A 27,542-nucleotide genomic window follows, 5' to 3' on the forward strand; every position below is an offset into this window, starting at 1 on the left:
AATATTCTGATTTTATTTTTAACTATGAACACAATTATCAAAAAATTTCAAACTATTTATATTCATCATCAGTATAATAACCATTAGTTGTGCCTATTTACACATATGTATAAATTTCACCATTTGGCTATATGCATATCAGTGTGTTAACATATATACATATGCAAATGTGTGCACATATATATACATATATATACACATATATGCATATATGTGCGTGTGCGTGTGCACGTGCGTGTTTATACATAAATAATAAATATCCATATGTACACATTTGGCAGGACCTATATTAAAGAAACTTATGGAAAGTATTCTCATGCTCCTATTATTCAGGAGGCATCAGAAAAGTGCAAATATCAGTAAATCTTATTGAGAAAAAATAAAGTAACTATAAAAATGACTCAGCAAGGTAATTATTATCTATTTTTCAGGGTTTCTGATATAATTTTAAAAGAATATATTGTATTGAATCTCTGTAATAAAGGCTCTCAATTTAAAGACTATTCAGCCCACTTCTTGAATAATAGAAAATAGTAGAACCTAAATAACAATTCTACTTGCCTTGGAGACAAGATTGTATACAATAAAATAGGAGTTTGTCTATTTCTGACTTCCCAAGTTATTCATGAGTGGGTCTGTGCTAAATGTCACACAAATCATTTAATGTAATCACTTCCCATGGGCATAAGGACGATGTGGGTGCCATGTCTACTCTATTCTTCCAATGTAAAATCATGCCATTAACTGTATATAAACTGATGATGGTACCAAACTCCAAACATCCATGACTTGAATGGTTAAATGATATAAAAGTCACTTGTATTTCTCTTCAAGACAGATAAAGTTAAAAGAACAGAAATAAGAATAATAAAGTGAACCTTGACTGGTGAGAACAGATGAGAGGTATCTGGGGAGAAATTGCAGTTTCTACCCAGGTTCAAATTAGAAGACATATTGGGAGTCATTCAGTTTCCATAAGAAGTATCTAAACCCAAGTTGACAATTGATATTTTTAACCTGGCTCAGGCTAAGTAAGTTGAACTGTTGTCATATTAAAACAGCAGTGAGTCAGAATAAAAGTCCAACACTTAGTGGGAACAACAGGGCAGATCCACATGGGTGCAGAAATGGGAGACACTGTCAGCTGTTAATTCTCATCTGGTGAGGATTGACAGAAAAGAGAAAAACCACAGTCAGATTTCCAAAAATGTGCTCATGACTCTGCATAATCATTGACAGAAATGTAAGTATTAGATAAAAGAAATGTTCACGTATAAAATTCAAAGACCAGAAAATGACTGTACTGCATCAGCACTCAGACAGGCAACAGACACAATGCACTTCATTGGAATGTGGCTGGCGAAATTTGGGGTGTTTTCTTTTTTTCTACTCTTACAACTCCCCAAATAAATCTACTTTTAGAATCAATTTATGTGTCCCGGCTTAGTGATGCAGCTTCCCCATTCAGATCTGCAACTGTCCTCTGAAGCTGTCCAACAATGGTCTCGCCTCTTGTATAGTGTAAATCCATCAGACAATAAACAATAAACAGCATCGTTATTATTTCAGTGCTAATGACACAGTATGTGTCGAATTGGTAGTTAAATAATTCATCTCTTTTTCAGGTACAATCGGCCAGGCTTAATTTTAACTCTCCTTCTGATACTCATTTCATGTTCAGTAGCTCATTTCCTCATGCGAATGCTTGTCAATCAACTAAATTGAAATGTCATTTTGACCTTTAATTTGAAACAATTTTCTCTTTTCTTCATTTAATTTTTTTCTCTGTTAGTCAAATTAAAAGCCAAAATCACTGCTATTCAAAACCTTCATCCTAATTAATGCTGGAAAATTACCTACTCACTAATAATAGACTGATACTTTATCATTGCAGAGGTGATCCAGTTGAGTCTGCCTGAAGATCAGAGAGTAAGCATTACCGCAGCCACTGTGGGGCAGAGTGCTGTTCTGAGCTGTGCCATTGTGGGAACGCTGAGACCCCCTATCATATGGAAGAGGAACAACATTGTTCTAAATAATTTAGATTTGGAAGACATCAATGTGAGTACTTGAAACGAAGATGCTGCCCAGTGTATGCATCTTGCATGGTTTACTTCAGGCTTTGTGGTATCTGGGGAACTAAATAAATACGAGATACAAAGCAGAAGAGAGTTCTTAAATGACAGTATATTTATTCTACTAGTTGGTAGGTGCCCAACAGAGCAGCTATAATTATGCAAATCACTTATATTGATATAGTAAGATTATGTAGTAGTGAATTAGTGAGAGAATAGATCATCACAACATTTTTATAAATATATCTTTAGTTTTAAAATGTAAATTGTCTCCCTAGTAAATTCACAGTTAATAATTATTTCAGCAAACACAGTCATTTAAGCTCCAATTTGCATAGATGAAATTGTGCATGTTCAGAGCTCAAGAATAAAAATTTAAGATTCCCACAAATAGGAAGTGTGATAATGTACATGAGTATATGGTTTGTGTGTGTGTGTGTGTGTGTGTGTGTGTGTGTATCCATGCCTGTATGTATGTGTGTGTTTAGTCTTATTAAAAGTTGTTGGGATGGAGTAAATTTAGTTACCTAAAACTATGAATTATATTTTATAAAATACACATTCCTTTAGTATTTAATGTGTCTATTAACTTAGTAACATATTTTGCTAATTTATAGAACATATCTAGGGATTACTCTCTGAATTCATTCCCAGCCTGTAATGACACTAAGGACAAGTGTGATGGAGGGTATATATATATTTCTGTACCTTTGGTATTTCTAACATATTAATTATTTTTTCCCTTTCCCAATATATTAATTCTTAAGAAAGAAAGGCTTTAAATGATAGTGTGTCGTGCACTTGTCAATACATCTCAGATACTTAGGGTATGCATTCTACAAAGAAAGTGTGTTTGTATGTTTCTGATGAAATGAACTTGCAATAGGGGATGATTGTATGGAAATGAGATGCAGCCTTATTTCAAATTATTGATCTTTATCCTTTTTGAATGTTTATTTTATTTTATTTATTTTTGCTTTTGATAATTTCATACGTATTAAGGCATCTTAATCTTATGCACCCCTCAATTCTTCTCTACAAACACTAGCAACCCCCACAACTGCTATTCAGCTTCATGTCCTTGTTTATTGTTCTACACACACACACACACACACACACACACACACACACACACATCCTGAAGAATTTAGTGCTGCCTATAGGCACATGAGTCTTCAGCTAACCATCAGAAAACAGCAGTCTATTAGGTGCCATATCCCTAACACCCCACAGACTCTTTTTCCCTTCAGCCATTATTGAAAGCCTGTAGCTTCTCAATGATCTCTGGATTATTCTGAGTCCTTGCCCTGTCCATATGTTTGGGTCATTTTCAGGTCTTGATCAGGTAGCCACAGCCATTGAAAGTCCATAGGTATACCATTTTGTCATTTGTAGATGTGATTATTTCCAAGCAGTTTTCCATGTCCCTGGCTTTTGTGGACATCCTCTTCTAAAATTATTACTTAAACCGTAGGGTGAATGAGTGCAATATATATTCCCAACTCTCTAGTCAGCTTATTTTCTGCAGTTTGACCTGTCATTGGTCTACATTTCTTAAACCAGTGTTGCAAAAAAAGGAGCTTCAATAACCAAAATTGAGAGGAAAACTCTGCTATGGGTATGAGGATATGTAATTAGAAGTTAGCTGGATATTATGTTTATTTATCAATAGAGTAGGGGATTCTTCCTAGGTTCTGTGACCTCTCGAAATTAACTCTCCTTTTTCACCATGTGACTAAAAGCACAGCACAGAACTACAGGGCTCATTATAAAGGTGGGCTATGGAGCTGTGTGTATTATCACATGTTTTAATCCCAACACTTTGGGAGGTAGAAGTAGGTAGATTTTATGTGTTCAAAGCCAAGTCTGGCACGGCCTTGTTGGGGACAGAAGGACAGGAAGGACATGGTTCCTACCTTTTATTTATGACCAGTAGGTATGTGCCTTCACACATGACAATGGCTGCTCTGGTGTAAAGCCTGTTTGTATAAGAACTTACATATTTTCACATTGTGCTGAAGAATGTCCTCCCTGTTAATGTTAATAATTCCATGATAATTACAGACAGCATGAGTTCAGGAGGTGAGGTGTTGCTAATGCCTCAGCAAATGGTAAATGCCAGGACCTTCAGGACAGCCCCTAAGGCTGTGGGAAAGAACTCTTAAAAACAAGAGCTTGAAAATATATAATTTCTCAACTATGCAAAAATATAAGGATACAACCTGAATTGTATAAGAGATCTCAAGAATCTAAAGGAACAAAAACAGCTGTGCTGTGAGCCAACTTGTCAGAACATTATTAGGGAGGCAGAAGTGAACTCAGGAGAGAGAGTCCACTCAGCTACATCTAAGTTGGTTTAGTTGTAGTTGTGTTTTGTTTTGTTTTGTTTTATTTTGTTTTGTTTTGTTTTGTTTTGGTTTGGTTTGGTTTGGTTTGGTTTGGTTTGGTTTGGTTTGGTTTGGTTTTTAATGGTTGTGGCTTACAAAGGCAGACAGAGTCCAGAATTCAGGGTTGGCGTGAGACAGAGCAAAGGTTAGGCCCAGTTGTGGTAGAAATGGCAATTTCATGAAGTGGTCCCACATACTACCTTATGGTATATGGTAAACAGAGCCAGGTAGATCTCTCAATACTTTTGCAATGTTAAAAGAAAATGGGTGCTTTTTGTCTCCCAAGAATCAAGAATCAGGTTTTTTTGTTTTGTTTTTTGTTTTGTTTTGTTTTGTTTTTGGGGTGTGTGTGTGTGTGTGTGTGTGTGTGTGTGTGTGTGTGAGCAAGCACACACTAATTTAAAGGATACTCAAAAGAGAACCTGTAATAAATAACTGAATTGATACATAAATAAAAACTGCGCTTTAGCTCTGCAGATGAGCTAGAAGGATGCAAAAGCAATTCTTTACAATTTTCAGTTGTAGCAGGAGCAGAGCTGCCTGAAGATCTCTGGAAATCGAAAACAGCTCTTAGAGAATTTTTCTAACAGGCATTCTGAACTGATCAGAAAATCCAAGAATTTTTTAGTGCAGATTTTCTGACTGTTTTCAGAACACCCATGAGCTATCCAGAGATCTTTCAGAAACTGTCTGTAGCAGAAAGTCAGCTCTTTCAACCATAAGAGTTTTTAGAATAGCAAGAAAAATGCTGTCTAGAGCAGAGTGTGACACACACACACACACACACACAAAGAGAGAGACATAGAGACAGACACACATAGAGAGACAAAGAGAGAGACAGAGAGAGAAGAGAGCATAGTCTCTAAAGCCATATCAGCAAAACATAGGCCACCAGTTTGTACCCTTGATTTGACTTTCAAATTGTTTGTTTTCACCTATCCCAAACACCTCTTCTCCCAGAAGGAACCCAGGCTCATTCTTAGCAGTTCAAGGTCAACCTGGTTTACTGCTAAGCTTTAAGACATCCAGAACTATAAAGTTAGATACTATTTCATAAATACTTTGTTAAAAACACTTTAAATGTTGTATATAGAATAAACTATGGGCATTTTGTTGTTGTGTCTTATATCCTATATCCCTCTTAATTTTCCTGTTCATCTTTCCTCTCTTCCTTTTATACATATTTCAAAGAATGTAGATGTCCTCAACTTTGCCTAAGACAATAGGCATTTGCTGTTAAGTTACATATAGTACTAAGGAAGTTTGAGATTTCTCAGAAAACACTATGTTCAACTATTTAGCAACAGCAATACACACAGAAAAGTATTTTTTTATGTCAAGTTACTGTTCCTTAGGAAGCTTGCTGTCATATCTGCTTACCAACATCTTATTGCATGGAAAAGGATGTCATTGCATTCATTGAGCTAAATAGATCTGTCTGCATCGTTATTCCAATTTCTGACCAAACTCTTGAAAAAGCTACCAAAAGTTTGGTTTTCAAGTTATCTAGGCCTGGTAAATTGAGTAAACAGAAGGAGGCTGACATAGAAACAGGTACACCTTCAGGAAATACATGGGCAGATGATGAATTGGAAGACAGACATGGCATAATTAAGGACTGAACACTCACTATGTGGCCACTGTAAGAGCTAAAACTAGAAAAATCACTATCAGCAATCTCTCAGAGACTACAATTCTTATTTTCATTTTATTTTAGAAACAATCATCCCCACAGAGTCTTGTCTGTATCTTTTTATATACTATCAATGGCTATTTTGCTATTTATTAATATATATTTCATTCTCATATAAACTAAATATTGAAGTGAAGTTATATTGTTTTCCTCAGATTAAAATTCGTTTGCCATGTTTTACTATCAAGAATTAAACTTTAGTATAAATATAAATGGTAGATTCTTGTTAAGTTCAGTACTATGTAAAAATAGCTATATATATTATTTTCTACCTTTACAAGAAGCCAAATGTAACATAACAGTGCTGATCAAATATAGTAACAAAATGTTTTCATAAAATGTAGAGTAAAAGATGATATAATTTATACTAGTATCTTCACTTTATAGAAAGAGTTACTAGATAAACAAAGAATTTCAGATAAATGTATACTTATATGTTATAAATATATATTTTTATTTAAGTATGAAATACTTATTTAAAGGCCTTCATGTTTATCTGAAGCTGTTTAACTTATGCATTGCATTCATGATGTGGCTTTTTACTTGTATGACATTCAAATTATTTTGAATACTGTATTAAGTCATTTTGCTTCAAAGGATGCTCTGGATTGTTTCAGTGGTATTTAATGCTGGAACTGACAAAATTACATGCAAATTATATCCATAAACTTTGTGTATATCTGTTCCTTGAACATTTTTTCAGTGAATATCTTGCTCTATATATCAATCTAAATTATGTCAAGGGTTATAGACATCTGAGCATAAGAGAGTGCTAAGAAGATACTGCTGGGATGTTTGCCCTGAAGCTAAGTCTTATATCGCACCCAGGATCCTGGCTTTCATCTTTAAGGACATATCAGGGTCTGTGAATACTGTAATGACTGTAACTACCAAAATGTACTTTAGTAGTCTAGATTTTGCATTGAACATCACAAAAGAGGTGCAAGGTTATCTCTGCTTTTAGAAGAGTCTTTCTGGGAATATCACACGTTTATAGATAGACAATATGTTACAATAACTCCAGTAAGCATTGCATGGAGGTGGATGGAAGTGATTTTTTTAGCTAGGCACATGCCATTTCCCAGAATTCTGTTAGCCGAGGTGAAAGAGGGGAATAGATATTGTTGCCAACAAAGAACCTTTATCATTCTAGACAAGGCCATTTAAGAGGACCTATAATATTCTAATTTATACTATCCTTCCTGTTTTGTGCACTGGTTAAATATGATTACCCATCTGGCTTAAACCTTAGCAACACTAAACACAATTTATTTCCTGTGTTAAATTGAACAAGAACTCATTTGTGGATGTGTTTGGTTTGTTTAACAGGACTTTCCCCTTATGCACCCTTTCCAGTTGCCTGTGAGGACACTTTTTCCCTTGAAATATTACTTTTTCACCCTATGGGCTCAGAATTTAATCCACCTGTCAAACAAACTAGCTTAACTAGAATGTATACTATTTCAAAAGGAAATATAAAATCATTTTGGATTTTGTACAAGAAAAGAAAAATGCAAATATCCTAATTTACACTGGAATCCTGGACCCACATGCAGATTTCATGATCTATCATTCCCTGGACAGTTTTTCAAATTTTAAATCAGGTCAAATATATGCCTCTGAGCAACTGAATATCTGTTTTGTGATCATCTCTGCTGATTGTCACCTGTCAGCATAGGCTGAATTGGGATTCAGTTATTCTCTTTCCTGACTTTAGTCACTAATATTTGATTGACTACCGTTGGCCTGAACTATTGGTTTCTCTGATTCCATTGAGACGCTTCATAAGTTGTGGCAGAATGCTCAAGGTCTGAAACATTGTTTTCTAACTCCTGTACGCATAAAGCATTCTGTCATGTTTACATTCAGGAGCCAATTAGTCTCTGTGTGTGTGTATATATATATACATACACACACAGAGACTGCCCTAGAAGAGGGGCCTGATAATGAGAATACTGAGGTGTGTTGTAACAGTTGTCTCAATTGAATGGCCATTACACACTTCCAGAGAGATCATTACAGATTTTTTTTTAAATCATCAAGTGTTTCCTTACTTAAGGAGAAACCAACTGAAATTATATAAACTTCAGTTCCAGCAAATCCACGACTTCTCCCTGTTCTACTTTATTAATTCTGGATGCCTTTCTTAAAGTCACGTGGATTAGTGAAGAAAGAAGGCTAAAGGCTGAAGCTTCTATTGTACTTTCTTTTTTATCCTTTTCATTGTGGTAGAAAAAAATGTAGTACGAGATCAATCTTCCTAAATTTTTAAGTGCACAATAAAGTCTTGTTAACAATAGGCACACTATTTTACAGCACATTCCTAGAACTTATTTATCTTCCATAACAGACCTCTGGTAATAACTCATTTTCTTCCCACAGTCCACAGAGAACATTATTCCACACTATATTTCTATGATCTTGACTTTTGTAGCTTCCTCATAAAGTGGGATCATGTAGAGATTTTTCGTTGTGACTGCTTTATTTCCGTAAGCGTATTGACCTTCAGGTTTATCAATGTTGCTTATTAGAAGGATGAATAATGGTATGTCTTCTTGCTTTCATCTACTTAATAATTTCTTTACCTTGGTGTCTTAGTTAAAGGTTTCCTATTGCTGTGACAAAAACCCAACAACCGAAAAGCAAATAGGGGCAGAGAGGGGTTATTGAGCTTATACTTCCACATTGCTGTTCATCATTTTCATCACTAAAGGAAGTCAGGATAGGGACTCCAACAGGGCAGGACAGGGGTTGATGCAGAGGCTAGGGAGGGATGCTGCTTACTGGCTTGCAACTCATGTCTTGATAAGCTTGCTTTCTTATAGAACGTAGGACTATCAGCCCAGGCGTATCATCACCCACTATGGGCTGGGCCATCCTGCATGGATCACTAATTGAGAAAATGCCTTATAGTTGGGTCTCATGGAAACTGAGGCTCCTTCATTTCTTATTACTCTAGCTGTGTCAAGTTGATACATTAAACTAGCCAGTACACTTGGCTACATTGAAATGTGCATGAGCATATAAATATATTTTGAGTTAGTGATTACAATTATATTATATGCACTCCCAAAATGGGATTGGTTATTGATATGATAATTTATTTTATAATTTTTGAAAAACTTTCATGCAGTCATTCATGCTAGATACTGTGCTCAACATTGCAAACAAGTGTCCAAAGGTTCCAGTTGATCTACATCTTTGACTAATCATTCTATTTTTATTTATCATTTTATCTTTTATTTTATTTTTATTTAGCTTTTTATAGTCATCCTAATGCAGGAAATAATACTTGCAATTTTAGTATTGTGTCTATCCTTGTTATCACTGTGTGTACATGATGGGTCAGTGTCTGCATGCACCATGGAGCTTCTGTGGAAGGCATAAAACATCTGTGTGGAGTCAATTATCCCCTTCCCTCTTTGCATGGATAGCAGGGACTGAACCCACTCTTCCTGGTTTATATTCAAGAGCCATTTCTCTGGTCTTGTTTTATGGTTCCAATTTGCACTTTCTATTAATGTTATTGAGCCACAAGTCATCTGTTATGCCTTTTGTATATTTTCTTTATGGAACTTTCTAGTTAGTGTCTCTCTCATATTTATTTGTGTTAAAGATTATTATTATTGTTATTATTATTATTAATCATTATGCTAATAAGTTGGAATCCATCAAATCAACATGATTTCATAGCAGAAACATTTAATGAACTAGGCACAGAATGAAACTAGATGGTAAGCATCACACATGAGAACATGACAGGTGGCAACACCTCATAAGCAAAAAATGAGTAGTTCTTCCTGTGAGATCAGGAGAGACAGAGAATGCCCAGTTTCATAATTGTTTACATCATATCAGAGGCCTTCTAAGCCAGGGTGGGAAGTTAACTAGAGAAATGTACTGCATGGACACCTCCTGCCAGGTATAGATGAAAATATTACGTAAAAGTATTAGCCATGATCACTCTCGTGTGAGACCCATTTCTGAAATGAGTTTTTCAGTGCTTGTCATAGAGTTGCTCCCCATGTAAGGAAGTGTTCAGTCAAAACCTGTCTCGGGTGGGTTACAAGCAACTGAAGCTCACATCTGAAAACAAAGCAGATTCTCTTGCTAATGTGGCAACTTACCAGATTCTTACATTGTAGAGAAAGAAACAGAGTTCTTAGGCAAGCAACTAAGTTAGTGAGAGCAGTCTAGGAAGGCTATATATAGAAATAATAAAATTGGCATTGTGTGGAAGAATTTTAAGTCATTGCATACATAGCATAGACTATTAAATCTATTTAAAAGTATTTCAAAAATGTGTACTGTACTTTATGACTAGAATTAGCCAGTCATATCAAGTTCCTGAAATTTGTTGGGAGGGATTCTACTAGTATAATATGCTATGCCTCCTAATTTTAATACTTAGAGAAATGGAAAAAATGTTTTCTAAATTTTACCCTCAGTCTCATATTAAGTTTAAGTTGTTTAAAATTTAAGAAAGTGGTTTTAGGTCTAAGATAGTTTTAGGTTGGTAATGCAAGTTAGATTAAAAAATGATTTCAGTACAGAACTCTAAACTCACCAAGATAAAATAGATAACAATGTACTCTCTCATATGCTGTCAGATACAAATGGACTGGACATTGCGAATGTAACTCTTACATGATAGTTTTCACAATTCTTTAATTATTGCTCTTATTGTATATGGCTTATTATTGCAAGAGAAAGAGCCTTTTACTGAATTAAAAGGGGGTGATTTTGTGGTTGGTCTTGTACTCTTGAGTATTCAGATAATACGTTCTGTGTCCCCTATACATTAGTATAGTATTGACCTGTGTGCTATAAAGAATACTCTCCAATAATCTCTGGCTAACAAAAGGCTAGAACTTGTGACTGGGCAGAAGAGAAAGGAAAGCAGAATTTTCCATGTGGAGAGGGGCTATAAGATGCCATGCAAACACATCTGGAGCAGGGAGAATCAGATCAATCTTGGCTGGGAAGTAGTCAGATTAGTTTGAATACATACAGTCGACTAATAACTGCTCGGTTATTACTCCATCATTGTTGATTAAATAAATGTTGCCGTCTTTGTCTCATTTATTTGGGAGTTATACAGGCCAGAATGGGTTAAAAAACAAAAAATCACCCTCATAGAAGCAGGGGGAGGGGTTTGGTATAGGGCATTTCTAGGAGGCTGGAAACTGGGAAAGGGGAGAACATTTCAAATGTAAATAAAAAAATGTCCAATAAAAAAAACGTTTATATAAACTCAATTGACTATTTTACAGGAATATTTCAGATTTCATTCACATTCAAAATGGAATATAATTGATAAGAAAATATTCCATGTATCTCAGATTTAATAATTTAGAAATATATTTTTGTTACATATATATTCAAAGATTAGAAATTATGAGTTGTAACTGTAGACTATTAATTAAAATTCCACAATTAGGCAAATAAAAAAGTATACGAGGCCAGTTTTATGGACAAAAGTGTTCTTAGCCTTTAGATTACATAAATGTTTAAGACTTTGAAAATGTCCACCCCAATGCCTATACTCATAACCATATCCACTTGGGTCAATTTCTCTGTATAAAATACCATAGTTAGTGTGGGGAATGCTACATAAGAATTGTTGTGATTGTTAAAATTGGAGCAGATATTGCTGCACCCAAGAATGAATCCTGGATGAGCAAACCACAGTTTCACTAGTCAAACAAAAGATATCATTAAATGAAATGTAGTGCAGATGCCTTTTATCATTTCCCAACAAAAAGACCTAGAAATTTATTCTAGAATGTTCTTCTGTCAGTATATTTATTCAAATACAAGAGAGAATTTGAAATTATTCTCTGAAACTTATAATAAATATGCACATAAACTGTAGAATTTGCTATTAGTAATGGGTATTCAAAAGGTTACAGGATTGTTTGGCAAAGGAGGATATATGACATGTTGAATACGAGTTAAGTTGCCAAGTGAATGAAACACAACAGTGTCAAACACCAGGGTAGTGTAATATATATTTTGAATGTATGACAAGAATGAAAGATGAACCTGCAAACTGAAAGAAAAAGAGGAAATTGAAACTTTGGTCTTGTACACAAGAAGTAAAATTCTTCTGAAAGAGTATAATAGGCAGTTCTTTCTGCAGGCGTTATTGTGAAGGCAGAAATGGGAGACTCTTACTCAAGAGACTCGTACAAAATAAAATCACCTGCTACAGTAGGTCTTGCTTTAATTTTCCAACAGAAATCAATACTTTTGAACCAGGACTTAAAAATACTACAGGCTGTTGAGATGACCCAGTAAATCATACTAGTAAGCCTGATGATGTGAATGAGACCCTGCATGGTAGAAAGAAACAACTGACTCTCACAAGTTGCTTAAGTTCTGCAAATATGTTATGGGAATGCTGGGGAAAGAGAAGAATTTGTATTTGTGTGTGTGTGTGTGTGTGTGTGTGTGTGTGTGTGTGTGTGTGTGTGTGAGATAACTGCTAAAATAATAGTGGTAATCAATGAGGTATATTTCTTTCCCATGTTGGTGTGATGGAATAATCATAAATAAAGTATACTAGTGTGTCATATGCTAGGATGTGATATGGCTGCTGTAAACATGAAATTAATAATTTTAAATGTTGATTTAAGAAATAGGTGTGGAAATTTTCTTTCAAATGACTCAAAGAAGGTCAGTGCCATTTGGTAAAAACAAATACCTTGTAAGTTATTTTCTTGTTAGAATTACTATAAAATGTCTACAAAGTACTTATCTTGAGATAAGTTATTTTCTACAAAATGATTCATATTATAAGATGTATTAATCATACCTATATAGTTTATATCTAACTGATTATTAATGTTCTTCATCTATCCAATGATGTGATTAAATATTTGACCATCTCATCAGGTTGAAAGCTATAATTAAGCTTTAAGATGACCAACATGAGCATTATTTATTTCTCATTATATAATAGGAAACAATCATATAATAGCTATTATGCATGTGATAAGAAAAATGCTACTGTCTGTGCTACACTGGCTACATGGTTTGGAGGAAGAAACTGGAAGGTGGGGAATGAAATCACTCTTTTGAAAAACATAGAATGCAAAATATTTTACTGATCACAATGATTGGTAGTTATGATACTAATAAGAATAATGACTACATCATAAGCCAAAACAGAGGCCTCCATTTTGAAGAAATACTTTCATTGCTAGGGATGAGTTACTTTGTACAATTTCTTAGATTTCTTAGATAGGAGTCATTATATACTTAATTTTCAATTATGCAATCTCTAGTATGCAAATAAAGGCAGTTGTGGTTGATCAGTGTTCAGTCATATGCACAGGCTTACAACTTCACGGTTCCCAGTTACAGCATTTCTCAGCTAACAGCTGGGCAAGACACAAGATTTATGTGTTTGAGATTTCTGAATGAATCTTCTTTGGAAATCTGTTGGAATCCATTCTATTGTTCTGTCTTATGAGTAAAGACCTTTCTTCTGATTCATCCTTGTTTATTAGGCAAGACCTTCTCAAAAGCTTATATCTTATTGGCTCATTTGAAATTATAGATCATGATTAATACAGAGACAGTTGACTACCCAGAAGAAAATTATACTGCCAGATACAATAGTGGCTGTTTGCTAGAATCAAGCTGATATGACTATAAGACTAAAACCTTGATGTGAAAGATAATTAAGATGCTAGATTATAGAATGTTTTAATGTCTCCATTGTACATTTCTAAAAAAAAAAATCTGTGATTGCTAGGAGTCAGATTAACTGACATGTAGACAGTAAACCAGATCACTGCCTTGAGATACCACACTAAAGAACCATGGCACTTTATAAACATGAGGATGGGAACCAAGCTCTAGGAGCAGAGAAGTACTAAGAGATAGTTGAAAATGTGTCTCCAAGGTCCTGCTTTTCCTTACTGTGAGATCTCAGCAAATGTATCTGAGAAAGACTCCCCAGAACGTTTTCATTAGGAATACAGGAAGAAGGGATCCTGATCTCTGGACCACACATTCAATGGACAATAATAAATGGTGAGTGCTTTATGATTTTGTAACAAGGCGACCTTCCCTTCATAAGAGGTTTCAGGTCAAAGTTTTATACTTGTTTATGGGCAGGTCTAAATCCTTGCTCATAGGTTTTTATCAATGAGTTAGACTCCTCAAGAGTTTTACTACAAACTACCAAGAGGTATCCTGGTATAGAATGTGGGAAAATAATATTTCTTTCATAGAAGACATTTTTCTCATAGACCTTAAAAGAAAACTATTTTTTCTGCTAAATGGACACAGTCTAAAACCAATGTCTAATGATGTCTTGCTATACCAACTTAATACAGCTTTAAACCCTCTTTTTAAAAGATCCTATTAATTATAGATCATGATTAATACAGAGACAGTTGACTACCCAGTCCTGAAGGGAAAATTTATGTCATACCCTTTCCTTCTAAGGTGCAAGGATCAAGAAAACATGATTGGGAGATTATAAATGCCAGAGGTAGTGAAGCACAAGAAAACACTGTCTAACAAACACAACAGGGCAGTTGCTTATATGAACTCAGTTGTATCAAGCTACACAAAACCTACACATAGTGAAGTTACACCAAATCACAGCATGTAAGAATAGCTGACCAAAAATCCCCACTTCTAGTTGAAGAACTATTGGCAATTAATAACTGCTGGGATAGATAAAGTTAGGTTTCTTCAATGATATGACCCCTGCTTGGTTCTTTACATTCCAGTGGATCGCCACATCCCCAAGAGTATAAGGGCAGGAGAAATTAGAACCACACTGTTTCCAAAACACAATGAGATTGGATGTTACTGTTTAAATTCAATGTTGAAGTTTCATAGGAAATTATAAAAGAAATTAAACCAAAAAGAAAAGAGAAAGTAAAATAATGAAACTGAAGATACTTGCACTGAGACTTTGGCTGCTAGGTATAGGATTCTGTGGTCCAGATAGAATATAAACATCATTGTCATTCTAGAGAGCTAAAGTAACTCACATTTCATGGGCAAGAATTGAGGAGAATTTCAGTTTCCTCTTAAATGGGTATACAAACATCTTTACTTAACTCTTCTTATAAATACGTAGGTCCTTACTAGCTTGCTACCTTATTAATTATGAAAATTATTTCCATATAGAACATTAGTGAAATATTAGTGAGCTGAATATGATATTTACTCAGAATACAGTGGTTTACTTTTTCTGGAGAAGAGAGACTTCTTTTTCTCGCTGATCAATAAGTCTGAACCCTGACACTAGAAATGAGTAAATGAAAAGTGTGAACAAGGGTATAAGGTTGGCATGGCGAACCTGATAGGAAATTAAAAGGAGATAATTTCTAACTAGAAATGGAAATTTCAAATTGATGTGCATTATTAAATTAAAGATAAATTTTGTTGGAGTTTAATGTTACATTTCATGATCTAAAGTGATTTCAGTGTCCTTTTGGCATTTCTTTGCACATAAAATAGATTATGGCTGCCATTTATCTTTGGTTAATCTAAAAATGTGAAATAGCTAACTGTGATATTATATTACATATTAGTTTGTCATTAGACTTAATTTTTAAAATCAATCTTCTATTTGTGTATTTTTATGAATGATTTTTATCATTGTCATGTTTCTGTATCATGTATAATATTTTCACATAAAAATTAAGTTTGTTAGGATTCCACTTTTATTTTGTTACTTTGTTATTAGTTATCAAAACAAATATTTTAATCCATTCAACTTGTGGTCTGATCCATTTACATATTGAGTGTATAGAAGAAAACTGTAGAACAGAATTGATAATAATAATATTAATTAATAATTAATTGATAATTATTAATAATTAATTGTTATTAATAAGAGTTAGGTTCTGCATGCAGTGTTCACGTGTGAAGCATCACTGTCGGGTCAGGTTTTCTTTTCTCATGAGGAATAAGGAAATAAAGTTGAAATGATATATTACACCAAAATCAAGAAATGAGGAGCAGGAGAGACATTCAGATTTAAAAGCTGATTGTTGGTTCTATGCTCTGCTTCTTTTGTCTGCTGGAATGGTTGGTTCTATACTCTACTTCTGTTGTCTGTGTGGGTATTTTCCCATTCTTGCATATTCCTTCTCTTTATAGTGAATTGCAATCATTTTTTTTCATATGGTGTCATAAACCTATTTCAACGTCTATATCTTGATGATAATACCAAAATTGTTCTTAATATTGTGTATACCAGATATGAAATTGTATGATTTATATACAGAAATTAGAATGTTTTACTTTGGTTGATTTCTACTTTAGTGTACAAGTGTATTATTGCATAATGCCCTAAGTATCATAGGGGAAATAATTTAATCATATACATTGTTAAGCTTTAACAGTGATCAATATAAAATATAGTAGTTTATAAAAACTACTTGCAATTAACTACCTACAAGAATGGTAGTTTTAGTGTAGAGATGTACCTCTAGGTTTTATTAATGGCAGAGCATATAAAAGGTTTTCTTGTAAACACTGCAGGAAAAAAAAATCATCAAAAATGAAATTAATTTGTAGTAGGCTGGTGGACCAGGTTTTTATTCCATTACTCAAGAGATGGCAACATAAGTATTGGAATTATAATTTAGTCTCAGACACATCATAAATTCAAAATAACTACAACAGCAACAACAACAATAAAGAAACAAAGTACATTTTTATACTGCAGTTGCTTACAATCCCAAGACTCACAGGTATATTCTGAGCATAACAAAAACAGAACTAAAATACATGAGCTTAAAAGGTTTCTTATAAAAAAAACACATTCCTTAATTTTTTTTTCGCACTCTTCTACATGTAGACAGTCAGTTAGACCAGCACCATTTGGTGAATATGCCTTCTTTTTTTCCCCAATGTTCGATTTTGCTTTCCTTACCCCCCCAAAAAAATATATCAATTTTTCATAGAAGTGTTGTTTTATTTTTGGGTCTCCAATTCAATTGATCAGTGTATCTATTTCTCTACTAAGACCATGCACTTTTTATCCTCTGAGCTTGGGGTTAGGGATGGGATTCCTTCCTGAGTTCCTTTGCATTCATTATTGTCCTGACTATCCTTGCTTTTTGTTTGTTTTGTTTTTATTTTTCCATATGAAGTTGAGGATTGCTTCCTCAAGGTATATAAAAATTGTTCTTTGGAAATTTGATTGGGATTACATTGAATCTGTAAACTGCTTTTGGTAAGATGGCCATTTTCTCTTTGTTAATTATCTATCCATGACCATGGGAGATCTTTCCATCTCATACTATCTTTGGATTCCCACCTCCAAGGCCTAGAAAATATTGTCCACAAAATTGTAGAAAAAAAAACTTTTCTAACATAAAACAAAAGGTGTCTATAAACATATAAGAAGCTTAAAGAACATCAATTAGATTGGAACAGGAAATAAAATTCTCCTGTCTCATAATAAGTAAACCACATTTTTTCTTTGTACAGAACAAATAAATAATATTAAAAGAGCAAAGAGTAAAGGCACTAGGTAACATAAAAGGCAAACCTTTCAGAATTCCACCAAGCTTCTTTTTTTTTTTTGGTGTTTTGTTGTTTTTATTATTTTATATTTTTTATTATTGTGTATTTTCCTCAATTACATTTAGAATGCTATCCCAAAAGTCCCCCATACCCTCCCCCCCACTTCCCTACCCACCCATTCCCTTTTTTTTTTTTTTGGCCCTGGCATTCCCCATGTACTGGGGCATATAAAATTTGCCTGTCCAATGGGCCTCTCTTTCCAGTGATGGCCGACTAGGCCATCTTTTGATACATATGCAGCTAGAGTCAAGAGCTCCGGGGTACTGGTTAGTTCATATTGTTGTTGCACCTATAGGGTTGCAGATCTCTTTAGCTCCTTGGATACTTTCTCTAGCTCCTCCATTGGGGGCGCAAGCTTCTTAAGAGAGACTCTAAAAGCAAGAAGGTTCTAGACAACCTCTAAAAGACCACAGATGCCGACCTAGACTACTATACACAGCAAAGCTATCAATCACCATAGATAGACAAAATAAAATATTTCAAGGCAAATCCAAATTCAAATACTATTTATCCATACATCCATCCCAGGAGAAAAAAATCCAATATGAGAATTCCATTGCAAGGATGTTTACTACATCCAAGAAAACACAGAAAATAACTAGTTCCATACCAGCAAAAAATAAGGAAAGTGCATGCACATGCACACACACACACACACACACACACACACACACACACACACACACAAACACACACACACCACTAACATCAAAATAACAGAAAATAACTATCACTGGCCATTAATATCTCTCAATAGCAGTGAACTCAATTTCCCAATAAAAATACATAGTCTATCAGAATGGATGCAAAAACAGGATCCATTATTCTGTTGCATACAAGAAATACACTTCAGAAATAAAGATAGACATTACTTCACCTCAAAGTAAAAGGCTAGAAAAAAGTTTTCAAGCAAATGGACCCAATAAACAGGCTGGAGTAGCCATTCTAATATCTAATTAAATAGACTTTCTACAAAAATTAACCAAAAGAGACTGGGAAGGACACTTTGTACACATCAAAGGAAAAATCCACCAAAATTATATCCCAATTCTGAACATCCAGTCCTCAAATGCAATACCCACATTTGTAAAAGAAACATTGCTAAAGCTGACCTTGGGCATTAAACCCCACACATTAATAGTGGGAAGCTTCATCACCCAACAATCACCAATAGAAAATCATCCAAACAAAAACTATACAGAAGAGAAATAATGAAACTAACAGACATTACAAATCAAACTATCCTAACAGACATCTATAGAATATTTTACCTAAACTCAAAAGAATATATCATCTTCTTAGCATCTCATGGACACTTCTCCAAAATTGACCGCATGGTTGGTCATAAAAGAAGCCTTAATCGATACAAGAAAAATTGAAATGTCTCCTTGCATCTTATCAAAACATCATAGATTAAATCTGGACTTCAGTAATAAGAGAAATACTGGAAAGCCTACACACTCATCGAAATTGAACAGCTTTCTACTTAATGATCTTTGGGTCAGAGAAGAAACAAAAAGAGAAAAATAAGGACTTTCTAGAATACAATGAAAATGAAGACACACATACCCATATTTATGGAACACAATGAAAGCACGGCTAAGAGGAACTTTCATAGCACTAAGTACCTCCATAAAAAATAATAGAAAATTCTCATACCAGCAATTTAAAAGTATACTTGAAAGCTCAAGAAAAGAAGGAGAAGAAAAAGAAGAAGAAGGAGAGAGAGGAGAGGAAGAGAAAGTGGAGGAGGAGGAGAAGGAGGAGAAGAAGAAGAAGAAAGAAGAAGAAAGAAGAAGAGTAATAAGAGGAGGAGGAAGAAGAAGAGGAGGAGGAGGAGGAGGAGGAGGAGGAAGAGTACACCAAAACAAGTAGAAGGCAGGAAACAATCAACATTAGGGCTGAAATCAATCAGTTAGAAACAAAGACAATACAAAGAATTAAGAAAACCAAAACATGTTTGTTATTTTTGTTTGTTTGTTTTTGAGAAAATTAAAAAGATAGACAAACCCTTAGCCAAACTGACCAAAAGACAGAGAGACAGTACCTGAATAAACAAAATCAGAAATGAAAAGGTGAAATCATAATAACAGACACTGAGGAAATTCAAAGAATCATTAGGTGTTACTCCAAAAGCCCGTATTCTACATAATTCGAAAATAAAAAAAGAAATGGAGGATTTTCTAGAAAGATACCACTTACCACAGTTAAATCAAAATCAGGTAAACTATTTAAACTGCACTATAATGGTTTTAGTGTGGAATTCTGCCAGACTTTTGAACATGAGCAAATACCAATACTCCTCAAATTATTCTACAACATAGAAGCAGCAAGAGCACTGCCTAATTCAATTTATGATGCCACAGTTACCTTCATAACTAAACATTATCTGGATCTCATGGAGGCACTTCCCCAAATGAATCTCCTTTCTTTGTGATAATTCCAGCCTGTGTCAAGTTGACACACAAAACCAGCCAGTATAGTAATCTACCATATAAACAACCTGAAAGAAAAAAAAAATCACATCTCATTAGTTGTTAAAAACTTTCGAAAAAATTGTAGGTCTTTCATGAAAAAAGTATTAGAGAGATCAGGAATATAAGGCACATATCTAAACATAATCAAAAAAATATACAGCAAGGCTCATAGCTAACATCAAGCTAAATGGAGAGAAACTTAAAGATAATTTCTTAAATGAGAAAATTGTATTTGGAACTGACAAACCATAATCATGACATGATTTTAAAAGCACATAACTTTTCGTTTTAAATTTTTTTTAATCTTTTTATTATCTTTTTCATTAAGTGTTATGATTGTACCTAATGAATTTTAGATTCTCTTATTTAGATTCCCTTATTTTTCTGCCTCATTTCCCATCCTTGTACTGTAAGGTACTACTTTTAACCCTTCTAGTTTCATGTCTTTTATGTATGTGACCAATCACATTTAAATAAAATGCCCTACACAAACATAAATGGCAACTTGAATATTGGCAAGACATCAATGGTTACGCCATTAAAGAAGAGGCATCCCTCCCGAAGCCCCCTTTAACTAATCCCTACTTCCTAAAGAGGTGGGGCCTGACAAGCCTTTTGCCCTTCCTTACAGGACAAAATGTTGATAGGCACAATGATATGCCGGGGTCACGAAGATAACTGTTGAGAACAAAATAAAAGGGAGGGGGAGTTTTGGGGTCGGGGGTCCGGGGAGAAGTGGGGTAGGAAGAAGATGCCCATGCCTCACCAGCATTTTCCTATTCTCTGGTCAGTCAGGCGTGGGAGGGCTGCTACCTACCCTATCCACTCATCCCTGGGTGGGCATTCCTCTATCCCTCTCTTCAGGGAGTGGCCAAGGGGCAGCCCTGTCTGGAGACACCCCCCCCTCGGCCCGGAGCTACTTTGCTAAATCCACCTGGGTTGTGGGAGAGAAGGAATAGGGGAAGAAGTTCCCAACACTGACCAGAGTGCTCAGCAGAACTTGAAGGGCAGAGACTCTCTATGGTTTAAGAGCTTTATTATAGAAATGCAGGAAAAAGAGAGAAGGGCAGGCGGCGAAGGGGGGGGCGGGGAGTGGGAGGGGGGAGAGGGAGAGAGAAATAGAAAGGAGAGGGGAGGGGAGAGGAGAGGAGAGGAGAGGACAGGAGAGGACAGGAGAGGACAGGAGAGGACAGGAGAGGACAGGAGAGGACAGGAGAGGACAGGAGAGGACAGGGGAGGACAGGAGAGGACAAAGAAAAAGGGAAGAGGAGTGAGACTTAAAGGGACAAAGGAGTAAGAGTAAGAGAGTGAGGGGAACTGAGCACCACTCTTTATGGTCTTCACTGTTGCTAGGTAACTGGGGAGGAGTTTAGCCTGAAGGTCAGAAGCTTGGGCCATTGCCTACTTGACTACTGACCATGAATCTCTTGTGGGGGCTGTGGGAGTTGGTACCTTAGGCAGGGGCTGGAGTTCCAGGAGCATGAGGGAATGCCTACCATGTCATGCAGGTGAATTATGACCATCGGGGTTTAGACCTCAGCTCAACTGGAGACCAACCATCAACTCCCCACAGATAACCACAGGTAAAGTGACTTCATGGATGTAATTGGTGTATCTTGTCCAGGAAACAGTGTCTTGTTCTCCCAAAACACTGGCTCTTTACATTAATTCTGATGCCTCTTGATGGACTCCAAGTTTGATAGAGGTGACACTGTTATAGGTGTTCAGTTTAGGGATGCATCCTCTGCAGTCACTTATTCTTTATACTTTGATGAGTTGTGAGTCTTTCCATTTACCATTATTCACTACAACAAAAGTGTTTTCTGATGAAGGCTGAGAGCTGCAGTAATCTGCAGATTATGCATAATACTTATTAGTCAACTTGCTTCCATGTCTATTTAGAAATCAATAGTTGTAGGATTACATGCAGGGAACCTTTGAAGGCTATTGTTTCTATGTGATGAGTATATTTTTGTCATATCTCATTAGTAGAGAATATTGTATGCTGCTGGCCATCAGAGCAGAGTTAGAATGGAGTCCAGTATTTCCTAAGGCAACTACAGCTGCTGATAATGATGGCTAAGGGGTCCCTGTGTCACAGTTTGTGTGGTGTTTACTGTAACACCTGCTTAACTGATGCATAATGTTTTCAAACACAATTTTGTTAATGGAAATCTCTCCATGGAAGGTTTGAACTGCTCAGAAACTGATCTATGAAGGTTAAGAATTATATTTACCACGTGTCTGTGCTGTGATTTATGTCAACAATCCCTTCTCTCTTGAAGAACAAGCAGTAGGACTTCCAGTTTGAGGCCAGCCTTAGATACAAAATGAGAGCCGGTCTCAAAGTGCTAAAAGGATAAAAATCAATGAACATAAAATAAAATTATGTTCTAAGGCACAAATACAGATTAAATGTCACAATTCATATTGGAATCTTGCAATGGATCCAGTTTTTCTCTAATATTTACTTTAATGCAAATAAGTACCTGTTTTCCTGTCTTCTCCATTACTACATAATCTTTTAGTTTGAAGTGGAGCACTATACAAATTATCTTAATCTGCACTAAACATTTATACTGAAGATTTACATATCTTAATGTGTTCTGAGAAATAACACACATATTGCTTTAAATCTACAGTTCTGTTACTATATAATTCAGCTTATTTTATAATCTGGCGATTAAACATAGGGTCCCACTAATGTTAGGTAAACATTCTGCTACTGATTTCTATCTTCAGCCCATCATGAGAGACCTTGTCCTCTGTCCTTTTTTCCTTGTGTGGATTCCATTCTAGGCCCTTCATCTCTGACCTAGGGGCTTGTGTATATACAAAATATTTCAATTAAGTTGCAGAGTTATATTTGGGGTTAATTTAGAAACTACAAAAACACCTGTTACCATGAAAAGCATGTTGGAAGAATGTTAATGGATGGTGTTGGAGATGGTAACACAGAATTAATACCAAATGTTAGTATGGTCCTAAGAACCCTCAATCAGTAGCAGACCAGCTACAATGAGACTTTCTTCCTCCTGAGGACAATGAAACTAAAGAAAAGGAAAATGAAGTGATTGCCTTATGGGGCCTAGAATTTCTAGAACTGTCCATGGATTACTTGGAGTTTATTCTGGTTATTAGCTATTTATATAACAAGAATTTTCTTGATGTTACATGCAGGACTTGTGTCAATCCAATTAAGTGAAATTTTGTTTACTCCTTCATTATCAAAAATGACTTAGTGAAGATGAAATGCACCAAACATGAAATTAATTTAGAGCACAATATTATTACATAACAAACAGATTCCCTGTTACACATCGTTTACTATAAACTTCTGACAGCTAGTTTCCCATCATCTAGGAGGGAAAGTGTAAGGAATATTAGTAAACAATAATCACCACACCATGGCCTCTGTGAAGTGCAAGAATATTTCATATTAATTTATTCAAGTACCTCAAAAATTTCAGTATGATACCACACAAATGTGAAAATCAAAATAAATTAAATTGATATAAATTAACTTATATCAATAATTATAATTTAAATTTATTAAAACCATTTTTTCTTTTGGTAATATTTTGGTATTTTTGATAGTATACTTGATGATGTGATAGCAGTAGAATTCATTTATATACAATTTTGTATATATGTACTGTATTTTGAAAATAATCAAGTGGCCAGTGTATTGAATTAGAGCCTCAAAATTATTGGGTATCACACTAACACAGAATACAACTTCAAGTGTGTTTCTTTACATTTGTCTATATATTTAAACATAATTTTAGTATCTATTCTGCCTTTTGGTGTCCTTGTAACGTTTCTCCAGCAAAACACACTCGGACAACCAGATTCTTCTATGGCAAAGCTTTATTGCTTACTTCTCAGGAAGACCCCGAACCCGGAAAATGGTGCTGCTTAAATACCCCTCTGTGTGATGTGTCAGCTCCTGATTAGCTGCTCACCCATCACCCCACTATTACACCCCGGGATGGGCAGTGACTTGGCACGAATTTACTCCAGCACATTACTGCGCACATTGCTTGTTTACTAGTAGGCACTGAGGAAGCCAGAGCCATCTTGTAATGGCGATTGTTCATGGCTTCCCACATCTCCCCCTTTTTATTTTATTAAAATTTGAGGCTGGTCTAGGCCTCTGCAGTTATGTCCATCTGCTGTGGCTCCTGTCTTAGGTTGTTCCTCCAATGTCACAGCCTTTCCCGTCATAGGGTAGCCCTATCGCCACCAGGTCCCGTGTATTAGGTTGGTCTGTACATGAGGAAAGTTGCCTGTCTCTGGATACCGCAGTACTGTGTGACAGTAACTGCTAAATGACCTAGGGCGAACTCTATAAAAGAGGCCAACCAAAAAACGGATTAGTAAACCTCAGCGAAGTGCAAGTGCTGAGCAATGAGAGGTGAGTCTCTTACATCCCAGTGCAATGGATCCACAAATCCATGGGATGCAATAGCACAGAACTCAGATGCCATTTAGGTCTTAAGCATGGACAGCCAAATTTCAGGGGAGGCCCCTTGTTCAATGGCAGCAAGTGCCTGAGCAATAATGACCTTGTCACGGTTTTGTTGGGTTCTGAGCTTGCAAACCAACCAGAGCATAAACACAAGTCCACAGCAGGTGGCAACACCAAATAAACCTACCCCCACCCATTCCTTAAAATAAGAAAATGCAGATGAAATCCAAGAGGAGAGACCCTGTGTCAATGACAGGTCCATTCAAGTCGAGTTGATCCTGAGAACAGCCGCTCTCAGGGCCTCAAGGGTCTCATCGAATCTTTCAGACCAATTTCCTGCAAGATACAAAGAAAGCTGCCTAGACCAATTAGCTGCATGAGTAAATTTTTCATATAGAACACTAGTAATGCACAGAGCACCCAATTTTCTTTCACAGCCCAACTGGGCCAACTGATATAGAACACTTATTTGTTCCTCAACCAGATTGAGGCACTGATTCAAAATCATCAGCCCTCCTTTCAACGGGGCAACAGCACCTGTCTCATTACTTAGAATCCATTGGTAATATGGCCAAATATTTTCTTTTCCTGTAGCATCTCCTTTACCAGTTATTACAGCAAAATTCAATGGAGGTGACAAAACAAAACCCTATGTTATTTCTTTCTGAGGAAAAAGTTTTTGATTGACAAGGTGAAAAAACTATAGGAAATGTAAGGTCAGGATGACACCAAGGCATGCTGCGTATAGCAGTAGCATTGTCAACAGGCCATTGTGATCTTTTAGGAATAGTTGCATTTCCCTTTATTATAATCGTGGTGATGTTTATAGGTGAAGTTACATTATTTTCAACACCACTTGAGTCTGATTGTGCTCCTTGAGCAACTTGCGTTAAAGCATTAAATAACACTCCAGAGCTCACTTTATTTTGGTTAATGGAATCTGTCCAATTAGAGATAATCTTTTTCTTTAGAAATATTCAGTTGTCAAAAACAAAGGCAAGGTAGAAGAATTGGAATGTACCAGTAAAGGTACCGGCCATGATCTTATTATGGCCCACAAAGGTATACTTATCCCTGTCTCAATCACCAGGAGTAAGAATAACAGGCTCATCTTGAGATTCATCTTGCTCTTTCACGGTCCTTGTCAGTCACATCGGAACCCAAAGTGGTTTCTTCACCCTGCGGAAAAAACACAAATAGCTCCCCGGGATCTGATTAAGATAGGATCCGGGCCATACCATTTATTATCAAGGACATTCTTCCACTTGACCATTTCATTGAGTGGTTGAGGCCATTGTCCATGCCTTTCAGCTAGTGATCTCCCAGCATTATCCAATTTTAAGAAATTAAGAGTAAATATTATAAGGGATAGAGCAATCTTTGGTGTCATAGCCTCTATCCCCCCTTTTTGTTTTTGTTTTTTAAAGACGTTTTAATTCTCCTAGTTACCTAATGACCGGTGTGAGATAGAGACCTTCATATACATTTTGTGTCCTCTCCAGGATATAGCCTGTGGGAGTCGGTTGCCTTGATGACAGGTGTAGGTTATGAATGTTTTTGACTAACAAGAACAGAACATTTGTTTCTAGGGTGGCTATTCAGCCCAGTCATATATACTATTTAGATTTACAAAATAAACAGCTAGGACTTATCTGTTTAGTCTTTCTTGCCAGTGGCTAACTTCAGCTTAGGAATTTCTCCCTTGAATAGGAGCCAGGTAATGATGTATGTGCTCTAATATGTTGACTATAAAAGGGGTGCTCACGCATCAAAATACAATCTTGTATTTTCATCAAAATTTTAGATACTGAACTGTTAGTCAGTTTTAATATAACATGAACAGTAACTAATTACCTTTCAATTGTTTCTCTTGAAGAGAGATTGTAACTAGAATGCTTGAAAAGTCATTATAGTCACTTGTGTATAATTTATTTATTTATTAATCAGAAATTAGAGAAAATCTTTAAGTTGTCTCTACAAATAACTATCTTTTAAAACCCAAATAAATAAAAGAATCCTGAGGTTGTATCTTTTCAGGAGCTATCTGTAATCTTTATTAGTTAAAGCTTTGTGTAAACCTCTATAATACAAAAGCAAATCCTGGGGGTCATTTCCAGGCAACCCAGGACAAGTTCTTAACTGCCCAAAGACAATTTTCTTAAAGAAACAGTATTTTTTCTTATAAGTTGCATAAGCAATTGCAAGCTATGAGATATAATATTGACTACTAATATACAACTTAAAGTTTAATTGTTCAACATTTTTAAACACCATCTTCACCACACAATTTAATTATCTGTGCTGATACAGGAGGAAACTCAAAAGAATAATCATGTGATTTAATTCACATATACTTTTCTCTCATATAACACCATCTTCAGCACACACTTTAATTATCTGTGCTGAAACAGGAGGAAACTCAAAAGAATAATCATGTGATTTAATTCACATATACTTTTCTCTTATATAAAGGCTATTTTTTAAACACAGTAAATGGGATGCATGCATGCATGAATTTATAAATTTTTAACTTATCTTAGGATAATGATTATCAATCTTACTTCATATGATGGTATGCAATAGATCAAACATCAATATTCTGCAATAACCAAATTAATGGCTGTTTGGAACAAGGAAAAGACACTTATACATGTAAGAAAACTATGTACACTATAACTTTATATAGAGTAGGCAAGTCAAATCGCAATGTATTGATAAATTTCACAGCCTAATTGACCTTTTATAAACTTTGAATTTAAATTTTATTTAGAACAACATCTGGCTAGGTCTGTAATAAGGCTCTAAGAAGTGTCACACCAGCCAAGCTGAGGCTGCTCCCCTCTGAGCTCTGCTGCAACCCAAATGCAAACT

The 27,542-nt window shown here is 35.5% G+C and overlaps 1 protein-coding gene across 6 annotated transcripts in view; it reads left to right on the forward strand.

The window, feature by feature from the left end:
• Positions 1–27,542, forward strand: part of Fstl5 (follistatin-like 5) — a 635,736-nt gene that overhangs the window by 406,056 nt on the left and 202,138 nt on the right. For all 6 annotated transcript variants that reach the window (XM_006501262.1, XM_017319517.1, XM_006501263.1 and 3 more), the window contains exon 7: positions 1,895–2,061. In XM_006501262.1, coding sequence (XP_006501325.1) covers positions 1,895–2,061 — 167 coding nt within the window. The remainder of the gene's footprint in view (positions 1–1,894; positions 2,062–27,542) is intronic.

This window comes from Mus musculus, chromosome 3 (assembly GCF_000001635.26).
Source record: "Mus musculus strain C57BL/6J chromosome 3, GRCm38.p6 C57BL/6J".
NCBI lineage: Eukaryota > Metazoa > Chordata > Mammalia > Rodentia > Muridae > Mus > Mus musculus.